At 30.9% G+C, this 12329-nt stretch overlaps 1 protein-coding gene across 1 annotated transcript; it reads left to right on the top strand.

Moving 5' to 3' along the window:
• Positions 1 to 7505: 7505 nt before the first annotated feature.
• On the top strand, positions 7506 to 11420 carry LOC107812348 (WRKY DNA-binding transcription factor 70-like). The gene is made up of 3 exons (XM_016637407.2): positions 7506 to 7868; positions 10398 to 10502; positions 10850 to 11420. The coding sequence occupies exons 1-3, from the start codon at positions 7573 to 7575 to the stop codon at positions 11121 to 11123; spliced, it is 675 nt and encodes a 224-aa protein (XP_016492893.1). The 5' UTR covers positions 7506 to 7572; the 3' UTR covers positions 11124 to 11420.
• Positions 11421 to 12329: the final 909 nt, after the last annotated feature.

The following is a 12329-nucleotide window of genomic DNA, read 5'->3' on the forward strand; positions in this document are numbered from 1 at the left end:
CTTCTGTTATTTCTGTTTCTTTTCATCATGCTGGTTACAACTTGAGAGAGCATTGCAATATTTTCATCTTGTTCTCCTCCTCCTCCTCCTCCTCATCCTCCTTCTTCTTCTTCTTCTTCTTCTTCTTCTTCTTCTTCTTCTTCTTCTTCTTCTTCTTCTTCTTCTTCTTCTTCTTCTTCTTCTTCTTCTTCTTCTTCTTCTTCTTCTTCTTCTTCTTCTTCTTCTTCTTCTTCATTTTCTGGTTCAGCCACAGTTGCCTTGAAAGCAACAGTTTTCTTCTTCTCTTGAATTTGTTTGTCAAGATGAGTTTTCTCAAAAGCAATTAGATCACCTCTGAGCTCATCATAGGAAATTTTGTCCAGATCTTGACATTCCAACGCAATGACCTTTGGCTGCCAAATTGTAGGTAAGCTTCTGAGGATCTTTCTAACTTGTTCGCCACTTTTAATAGGTCTTCCAAATGATTTGAGGTCTCCAAGTATTTTGCTGAACCTGAAAAATATTTCTTTTACAGATTCACCATCCTTCATTTGAAATAACTCATAGTCCCGAACCAAGAGGTTTATCCTAGTCTCTTTCACTTTGTTGGTTCCTTCGTAAGTGACTTCCAGTTTGTCCCACATTTTTTTGCAGTTTCGCAACTTGATATCTTTTCATATTCTTCTCCACTGATAGCATTGTACATTAGATTTTTTGCTTTTGCATTAACAGTGATGACAACAACTTGTTCGTCAGTGTAATCATCCAAGTCAAGAGGATCAATAGATACGATGACTTGACCGTTTGCATCCTTCTTGGGGGGAATTGGAAGATTTCCCTTTTTGATCACACACCATACTTTGATGTCATATGACATAGTATATGTTTCCATGCGAACTTTCCAGTGAGAGAAATGCTGACCGTTGAAGTAAGGGGGTCGAACCTGAGAGGTTCCTTCTTAAAAGAGAGCACCAACAACAGTATTGGATCCCATGATCTTTTCCTCACTAGCGATTAGGCAAGATTGTGAGCCTTTCTATGATACCAATTGAACATACAAGGGGGGGGGGATGAATTGCTGACTATTTAAAAATTAGTCGACTAACACAAGTATTAGTTGACTGATCACAATGCAGAATGAAAGTAAGCAGTAAAGAAGAGTAAATAACACACAATGATTTATACTGGTTCGGTACCGTTGTGGTACTTACATCCAATTTTCCTTGGGTCACAAGGGTTCCCTTAAGATCTTTGAAAATGTTACAACACATATGGTTTTAACGCGTTCACCACTAACAAACAATATCACACCTTGAGTTCTAAGTAATTGACACAACTCTCTTTTGTGTTCTAGATCTTTCTATCTTTTGAGACACTGATAACTAAAGATTACAATGTTTGAACTAAGAAGTAGACGGACTTAGAATACAATGTATGTAGTTGCGCAAGTCTTCTTCTTGAAAGTATCAGCCTTCTTATAGGAGAGAAAAGAGTCGTTGAGTCTTCAGCGAAATCAGAGGCACGAGATCTTTGCAAAAGAGTTTTGACCCAAGGGGTGCCTCTTCGAATCCTGCTCTTTGAAGAGTCCAGATTCGATTGTGATTTTCCTTGTCATAGCTTGAATTAAGGAGCCATTTACGCCTGGAGTGAGCTTAATTCTGGACACAGAATAATTGCTGGCGAACTTCTTGATTTGAGTATCCATGATTGGCAATCTGAGTTCCTTTGATTGAGGACGAATAAATTTGCTTCTCTTGATTGACCATTGATGTAGCAACAACATCTTCATTCGAATCCTGATTGATCATTATTTGCTATTTCGAATCCTGTAGCAATCGCATCTTGCTGAGCATCTCCATTCTTTCCTTTTTGTTAGTCCTGCAAATATAACATAAGATAATATTGCTATCATTGAAACTTAAAGTTAAACCTATCACTGGATACTTCCAAATTCATGTAGCTAATTTTATGATATAGTAGGTAAATACTTGGCCGCACCGGGTTATCTAGTAATGGCCAATTGGAGACCAAAGTGACCATCTCTATTTATTTGTTTCTTCTTGAATCTTTATGATATTTTTTTTTGGCAGCTGAGGTAAGGATGTGTACATCCACCTCTCTTTTATTGTTGGTTTGACTTTTTTGATGAATACAACCCAGTAATTGGAACAATTTATTTAAAAAAAATGACACAATGGCAGTAGCTACCACTCTTCAATATTCCATTTTAAAGACTTATTTATATTTTTTACAACTGTTTTAACAAAATTACTTTTAGTACAATTTATTTTAAAATCTTACTTTTTTAATTAAATTATGTACAACTTTTTAATTCCTAAAATCTCTCCTTGAGATTCTCTCTCACCTAATGATATATCTTTCTGATTATATAGTATAAACTAATGTGAAAATGGTACATAAGTATACAATATAACATACACTTTTAGTTATCTGATGTGTACATTGAGAAGAAAAATATGATGCATATTGTTAATAAATATCGTATATAGTATATTATATAATACAAACTTATATGATATTGGTATAGTATATTATACAATATACCTTCATTGTATAATATCACTTTAGTTTATATGATGCATGCTACTAATAAATATGGTATACAACGTATCATATAATATATATTTTTTATGAAATTGGTATCTAATATATAATACATCACCTTTTTGGATGAGATTCTTTGGAGTTTTCGTGTGATATTCTAGGTCACTCCCACACCGATATAATATGGGAGTGATGCTAGATTCAGTGGCGTAGCCAGGAATTTCACGAAGGGTGTTCAACCTTTGGATAAGTAAATAATTTTTTATGAATGGGTGCACCGAATTGTTTTATAATAAAATACACAATATTTAGCTAAATCATAAAAATAATTTAACGGAATTAACTATTGTATAAATCAAAATCAATATAAAGGAATCAACAAAATAATATTACTATTAAAAGCACAATTTAAATATATTATTATAATTATACTCGACGAGGTCTCATCTATTGAAATATTTTTATAATAACCTCATTAGAAATAGTACGAAATACTTTTTTTTTCTACATAAGGCACTATGCAACCGTCCAAAAATTCATCATCCATTCGATTTCGCAAGTCATTCTTGATAAACTTCATTGCAGAAAAAAGTTCTTTCAACGGTTGCAGTGGCAACTGGCAAAAGCAAAGCAAGTTTCACTAAGCCAGTCTCAACTAGTTTATTTGAAAGTTCACCAAGTCCACCTCAATTGGAGAACCTTTGATCAATATCACGTACATCAATAATATAATTATCAAGTTGATTCTCAAGGACACCCAAATTAAATTCATCAAAGTTATCAGGATATAATTTAACCATTCTCACTATCTTCCTGATGTCAAAACTAGAAAATGAATCAATCCATGAAACAAATCACTTGTCACCTCATTGAAACGGCCGTTAAGTTCTTGAAGTGGCCAATCAATAATCTTATAAAACACATCAACACGATCCAAGAGCAATATACAAGTTTTCTTCTTAAATATGAGTTTAGGCATCATGAAGGAAACATTTATAAATTAAATAGTTCCTAATCAGTATCCTTTCAGAGAGTTATCATCATAGAAGAAGTCCATAATTAACTTCTACTGTATCCAACGCGTGCCATGTGAAATGCCTTTATAATATAATGAATGATGAAAATCAAAATCTGAAAATTTAAACTATGTCCCAAATTCGTATACACATCCACCAAATTTTTCCTTATTTTCTTTTTTAAAGAACAAAAATATGTTCAGGAATGATGAATCGGGTCATCTAAGTGTCAGTTATTTTATTCTAGTTGTAAATTCTTTAAGAGATTTAGAAATATTTAGTAAATTTTCAATCTCTAAAGACTCTAACAATAAAATTTAGATTATAAATTAAGAAAAAAAAAAAGAAAGAAGAGAAAGACATAAGAGTCAAACCTGAAATAGAATCAGATTCAGAGTTAGAGTGGAAGATTTCACGGACAACAATAACGCAGCAGGCTAGCAAGGCAAAAAGCAAGGGATGGTCTTTTGTTTCTATCTTCTGTGTTTCTACTTTCTATTTTGAAAAGGTTAGGTTTAGGTCTAGTAAAGAGCTTTTAGAAATTTTTATTAAGTAGCTTTCAATTAAATAATGATCTTTAATATTTGTTTATTGAAAAATTAAAAAGGAAAAAGAAAGTCAAATGTTGGTTGGGATTGGGAAAAGAACGACACTTCTATTTTGGAAAGAAAAACGTGGATATGAAGGTTACACTTATATTGCTTCTTGAAAATATAATAATATAAAATAAATGGGTTTTGTACCAAAAGATTGCATTGAGATTCCAACCTACAATCAGTGAAAAATTTTGCACACCCTTTATCACGGCTACCTCACCCGGTTGTGTCAAGGGTGTGCAAGCTATTGTATATATTAAAATAGAACAACATTTTACTTATATACGCAATGCAATTTTTCGGCGAAGGGTGTGCGCTTAATCACCCTTGGAGCACTGTAGCTCCGCCACTGGCTAGGTTATAAGTTAATAAGTCTTAGACCTTAGTGACTCGTTTTAAAACCGTACGTGCTTAGGCCCAAAACAGACAATATCACTAGTAAGTTAGGCTGTTATACAGTGAAGGAGCCACATGCCCCAAAGGGGTGTCAACCGACATCCTTTCGTTGAAAAATTACACTGTATAACTCGGTAATATTTTTAAAAATATGTATATGTACTATATAATGACACCCCTTGACTTCTTGGTAAGTTTGTTTCTTTATATTTTGACTCCCCTTAATGAAAATCCTGGCTCCACTACTGCTATTATATATGGTATCAGAGTCACTTCCCTTGCAACCGATGGTGGAAAAAACCTCAGCAAGGACGATGAGTCCTAAGGGGGTATATATGACATCCTATGCGATGGTGGGCAAACCTCATCAAGGATGCTGGGTCTTAAGGGGGTATATGTGATATTCTAGGCGAATCTCGCATCGATAAAACGCGGGTGAGATATTGGGTGTATAAGACATAGACCATAGTGATGTGTTTTAAAGTCGTGCGGGTTTAGACCTAAAACGGATAATATCACTAGTAGGCTGGGTAATTCCATTCCGCCACCAAGATTAATGATCCCTTTTTTATATATAACAGTGGTGTTGGGGTTAACTTGTATGTACCTCGATTAATATCACTGGTATTTGATATCTCTCACCAACATAGATATCAAATAACTTTGTTCACTAAAACTTAGACATATGACAAGAAATAACCTAGTGTTTTAGTTTTTATCTTGTGACGCATTTAATCCGTTGGAACAAAATTGCAAAAAGAATTTGAATCTTATCTTGTTTTCTACCTTTCCTGGAATTAGTGGCTCAAAAGTGATTGGAACTTTCTTCTTTTATTTGGTGGAATATTTTCCTAACGTCTACAAGGGAGCATCATGTCACGAGTCATCGCATGATGCTCCACTAAAACCAATATTATCTTCTCAGATTTCTAATCCATTCTAACTTAACCTCATGACTAATTTAGTTCTCATTAATTAGTGAAGGTCAAATGTTGAATGAAATAATACAATTATGGTTGATGTCTCTAATGACACCACAGTGTCTACTATGGTCACACACCCTCTGGTGGAATACGGATCTTCTGCCGATGTCATTACTCCATCCATCCGGTTCAATTTTAATTGATTTTTTTTATGCATATTAAAAAATTTATCTTTTAATATTAATTAACAATAAAATTAACTATATTAATCTTAATTTGTTCATTGAAAATATAACAAATACCCTAGGATCTAGGTTCTTTATTGCAAGGAAAATTTTAAAAAAATAAAATTAATTCCTTCTTAATATGTAAAAAAATCAAATATTGTGGACCACAAAAAAAGGCCAATTTTTTTATTAAAATGGATCTAAGGGAATAGTAAATATTTACTCTGTCGTTCCATTTTATAAGTCACTGTTTTCTTTTTACTAGTATGTTGCAAAATAATAGTACATTTTTATATTTGGTAATTTATTAAGTTTGAAATTAAAATTTTACCCTGTCATATTATATACATTTAAGATCACAAGTTCTTAAATGTCAAAAGTCTTATGTCAAACAACGTTATATAAAACAGTACAAAGGGAATAATATACTATTACGTTAGCTAATACTTAATTATGTTATAGTCTATCCAAATCAGTACTCTCCCTTTTTTTTAATTACACATTGCCACCGAAATTCTGTGGAAGAAGCATGTATGAAAACCATAGGTACTACTATGTCATTTTTTATAATTATGAGGCATGTCTTTTATATTTGTCGTGGTCCCCAATTTCCAAGGATAAGGAAGTGCAGTGCCACACCTCGAATTCCATCTTATGCTCTTGACTAAACCACTAATTAATTATTCTTAAGCGTCACTTAAAAATTATAGTAGACATTAGTACCGCTGGAGTGGATGACGATATTAGGCTGACAACATATGAATAACGTCATCGGCAACCTTTTTTACGCTCTTCAAAGCGCGTATGAAATCTCTATCCATTTCCTTGCAAAGCCAAAAGTGACCACATATTTTTTCTTTTTGTGGGAGAATTTCCACCAATATCGCAAGACCGTAATTCTTACTTAATGGCGACCGTAACCTATCCCATCAATATAATTGATTTTAAAATTTACTAGTACTTTTTTTAGTCTCTTTTAAAATAAATAATATATTTTTAAATTTAAAAATAATTTAATTTTATATTCTTTATTTTATCAATTTTACCGTTAATGAGAAACTTTTATAACAACACAAATGTCATGACCCCATAAAGCTTTTACCTTTTGAGCTTTTAAGACCACAAATTTTAAAAGTCTTTTTGTTTTCTTTAAACTCCGTGCCGAGTCAAATTATCTCATCTAAATTGAAACGGAAGGAGTATTAGTTATGAAGTTTATTATATGTATATATTTTATAAATTTCTCAAAACATTTATACAAATTTTGAATCAAATTTAATGAGTTCAGTCGAATCCATACTTTCAAGCAGATCAAATAATTAGTATCTTCACAATCAACCTAGTTTTTTTGGCACGAGCCTAGTCACGGAACAAAATTTTTACTAAAGGCATTCAAAATATTAAAAAGTATACACACGAATAAGCCAAGAAATTTAACATATATTATTTATGCATAAATTTATTTTTGACATTATATATACAGCGTAATTTTTGAGCATTCAAACCCTCAACTGTCACCCTAGCTACGCTCCTGCACGAGGCATCGATATATAATTTCAAAATTGTATATATTTACCTAGTATTAAATATAAATTTTTAATTCGACTTTTGATTTTAATTGTAAAAGTGACCCAATATAGTTGTAGGTTCAAGAACCAGAACCAAAACTGTCTAATCACAACAGTAAATAAACAAACGATCTCAATCAATGCGCGTGGGTTTTGTCTTTCCACAAGCTAAGGACGAATTTTCCAAGCAACTTTCCTTTAAAGTTTAATCAATCCTTTTACTTATAAATGAAGCCTTCACGTCTCTTCACTTGTTTCTCAGTGTTAGTTAATTAATTCATCAAATAGCAACGTAGTAATAAATGGAGTCTGAAAATTACACACAGTCTGATCTGGAAAAGGTAACTGAAAAGTTGAATCGCGGCCGGGAACTCACGCGCCGGCTAAGAGAAATGATAAAGAAACCCGAAGCAGATGCCGGAGATGTATTGACTGAGGATTTGGTGGGCAAAATCATGAGTTCATTCTGTGAGACTTTATCGATACTAAGATCTAACGAATGCAGTGAAGTTTCTCAAATTGTGAAGTCAACTGAAGACTCAAGTGGTAGTTGCAAGACTTCGTCATTGAAAGATCGACGAGGACGCTACAAAAGAAGGTGATTTTACTATTCTTAGTATTTCGAATTCATTTTATATGATAGTATTTGGTTGAGCATAAATTTGTTTTGAAGCTTTGATTTAAAACCATCCTTAGAAATATGACTATAAATTATCTAATTAAGAATATAATAAAAAATTTAAAATAAATTATATTTAATTATAGGAGTGTGTCATTTTTTATTCGGATGGAATAAAAAGAAAAAAGTGTTATTTCATTCGTTTTAATTTAGATAGTTTGACTCGGCACAAAGTTTTAAGAATTTTTTTTTTTTTTTGAAACTTGTGACCTTAAAAGCTTAAGGGGTAAAAATTTTGTGGGACCATAACATCTGTGTGGCTATAAAAACTTCTTATTAAGGGTAAAATGAGTAAAATGGAGAGTTTAAAGTTCAATTATTTTCAATTGTAGAAATGTTGCATTATTTTTGAAACATACTAATTAAGAAAGAGTGTCATCTAAATTGAAACAGATAGAGTATATAAATTGAGATAACACAATAACAACATATCCGTATGATTCCACAATTGGACTTTGGAGAGGGTAGAACATACATGCATAGACCTTATCCCTATTTTGTGTGAGGTAGACAAGTTCTTTTCGGTAGATACTCGGTAAGAAAAAATATTTTTAAAACAGGTGTCACATAAATTGAGAGAGAGAGAGAGAACTATAATATTTTTATCGCTACGAAAGCATGTTGTTAAAAGTAAAAACGAAAATTTTAAATTAAAAGCTTTTAAATATATATATATAGAAAGTTGTTACTAGTATTATTTTGAAATAAACTAGAAAGAAAAGCTGGGACATGTGAAATGGAATAAATGAACAAGTACTTATAACTCGGTATCTTATAGGGTATTATAGGCTTTTTACGAGTAGTGACACACGTTTTAGCAAGTTCTATTGATTTGACTAGGGATGTCAATGGTTCTGTTCGGTCGGTTATTTTGTAAAATTTGTATTATATCAATTTTTGAATTATTCTATTATATATGACCAAAATTAGACTTTTTGAAATCGTCCCAATCATATCGTTTTTTATTCGGTATTTGTACAGTTAATTTTCGGTATTTTTTAAATATCATGTAAAAGTCACTAGTAGAAGTAGAATGCAATAACATACTTATTTTTATAGTACTTAGCAAAACTCTCTAGATATTTTTACATATAAAGGGTGATGAATTAAGAAAATATGAAAGATGGCTAGAGTATAGATCCATCAACTATTCTGTAATAGCGTAAAAAAAATTAAGCAAATTAATATAAAAAAATATAAATCACATGAGTGGAAAGATATTAACCAAACTGGGACTGTGACTCAAGAATAAAATCTATAGAAGATTAAATATTCAAAAAGATAAATCTAAATCATACGAAATGAAACATATTTAATACATTGTAGTTTGCTACTTATAATCGCTACAATACCTTGTGTCTTGCCAGTGAATATGTTGAAAATAATTTAGTTTCAATAGGAGTAACATAATCGGTTTGAGAATCAGGATTTTGAGTTTAATTACATGTCGGCTTATAATAGTTTTCATAATTCCAATACCCAAGGAAAAATTTAATGCTTTATTATTTTAAAAATTAATATATAAATATATTTTTCACATGTAAATTTATTCGGTACGGTTCGGTATTTTTTTGGTTTATTTTTATAAAATAAAAACTACCCTAATTATCGGTACGATTATACATTTATATAAAAACCTACAGTTTTATTAAAAGAAACCTAAAAATCGGTTCGGTACCGTTCGGTTCGGTCAGTTTAGTCGATTTTTAAATATCTATTGACACCCCTAGATTTGACTGTCTAGTAGTCATGTACGTCTTATTTTATAGAATGTTTGGCCACGCTTTTAAAAGTATCTTATTTTAAAAAATATTTTTCTCAATTTTTTTTAAAAGTGCTTTAAGTGAGAAACAAATTATATTTGACTAATTAATTTAAAAATATTTTTTAGCAACAATTAGTGTTTGACCAATATTTTAAAAGTGTTACTAAGTATATTTTTCTCAAAAGTATTTTTGAAAAAGCAATTTTGAAAAGAAATATTTTTTTCTGCTTCTCAAAAAATGTTTATGCTTCTACGTACTTAAAAACGCTTTTTTCCTCGTAAGAGCTTAGCCAAAAACACAAATTTTAGAAAAAAATTACTTTTGGCAAAAAAATTACTTTTGACCAAAAAGAAATTGGATCAAATGGGCTATTAGTTAACTAGAAGGAAAGTTGGTTGGTGAAAATGAAACTGTAGGAAATTTGGTTGGATTCCTCGATGCCCATTGACAGTTTTGTACTTTAACTCAATCTAGAAATACAAAATTGTGAAAGACAATATTTTAAGAGCATTTTGGTATAAAAAAATGGGTTTTATTTTAGAATTGTTGTTCAACAGTGATGTACTAATAATTTACAAGGGTAATTTGATCCTGGTACTGTTTCTAGGAAAGTTTAAGATGAGTGAAATTTTAGGTTTAATATAAGTTTCTAACAAATGATTTTTTCAACCTTTTGATACAGGAAAACTTTAGAGACAACAATTAAAGAAACCTCAACTTTAGTGGATGATGGCCATGCATGGAGAAAATACGGTCAGAAGCACATTCTCAATGCCAAATATCCAAGGTTTGAGTCACCACCTTCACTTTTTTTTAAGCATAAAAATATTTTTTTTATAACAATAGTGTCCGGGCTAATTTGCACGCTCAATGTCTAATTTCACCCATATATTTAGATGCAATTGACTAAAATTTGAGTCTTAGGATGCCGTTCAAAATATATACTTTTATTAAAATACACACATATCTGTATATACCTGCTATCTTTCATAGTAACGTTATTTACCAAAACATACACTTTTTAAAGCACAATTGTCGATAATCAAGAAAGCCGTATTTTAGTTACCTGTATATATATAATTTCTTTATGTTTTTGGAAAATTATAGTGATTGACATATGAATAAAATATGCAGGAACTACTTTAGGTGCACTCATAAATTTGATCAAGGATGCGAAGCAAACAAACAAGTGCAAAGAATCCAAGAAAATCCGCCACTATTTCGAGTCACGTACTATGGTCATCACACATGCAAAACTTTTCCTAAAGTTTCTCAAATGATCTGTGATTCTCCAACTGATGAAGATTCTTCTGTTCTACTTAACTTTAATTCTACCAATAATCATCACCATTTTTTGGATATGATGGTGGGACCTGTTGAATTTGCTGATTTATCTTTTCAATTTTAAACATTAATTAGGCTCGATCTCTTTTTCTTAATTAATTTCTCGTGTAATGGGGGAAGATTTGTGGTTCATAATAGGTGTAAATGTTTTGTATAATGTTGACGTATAGTTTGTAGCAAATTAAGCACTAGCTAGTTTGGAATGAGAATAATTTTTGCTTCAACATATATTTCTTTTCTATTGTTTGTTGTGAATGATGTAACTCTCTATTCAAAAGACTTAAATTATTGATCTATTTGATGTATGTATTATGTATATATGAATACAATTATACAAATGCGCATTAATAGCGTTTTTTCACTTTGTTTTGTTCATTATTTTCTTTTTCATTGTAAATTAATGATCATACATATAGTTGACATATTCTTCAAAATCTTATCTTTACTCATAATTTTTTTTTTGTTGGTTTAGTACATGTCATTCGTTTTTAAAAAAATTTAAACTAGTTATAGAGTACGTGTTTCGCATGTGTAGCCTAGTGATTATTATAAAATTTAAATGTAATAATCTTTAAATATAATGCATAAATTAAAATTACTTATTTACGTTATAAATAAAAATCAAAACTTATAGAAAGTGTAATTTTTAATTCTGGATGATTGTTATTATAATTAATATTGTAAAAGGCCTTTTGTTCCTCCTCTGTTGAACTTCCTTGGAGAAGGAAGGGAAGCAACCCTTCCAAAATTCAAAGGATATTTTTTTCATAAAAGAAAAATATTTAAAATCCAATTCGCTTATACTCATAATGAAGACTCCTAAACCTAATAGAGTTCAAAGTGCACGATATTTAGTTTCCTACTTTGATTTCTCCAATTTAGGTGTCAACTTGAAATTTTTTATTTTTTGGTGTTAATTACTTTTTCAAATAAGAAAAAAATTTAATAATTAAAATTTTACTTGATATCAAATTCCTAAATATTAGAAAAATAAAATAAAATTATAATTTTGAATTTGAAGGGTAAAAAAAGATGATAATATTTCGTTAAAGGGTTTCGTGATTTTAATATAGTATTAGTCTTAGAATATGCATTTTGCATGTGTACCCATATTAATAAGTAAATAAGTGAGATAAAATTTAATTGTCAGCGCTGAAATTGATTATGGGCAACCATTGTGGCCAGAGTTATTATTACGGGCCTATGTATGATGTGTCACGCTATATGAATGTGCCGTGCGAGAGTAGGCACGAGTTGCTACAGCCGGTTG

This window comes from Nicotiana tabacum, chromosome 24 (genome assembly GCF_000715075.1).
Source record: "Nicotiana tabacum cultivar K326 chromosome 24, ASM71507v2, whole genome shotgun sequence".
Taxonomy (NCBI): domain Eukaryota; kingdom Viridiplantae; phylum Streptophyta; class Magnoliopsida; order Solanales; family Solanaceae; genus Nicotiana; species Nicotiana tabacum.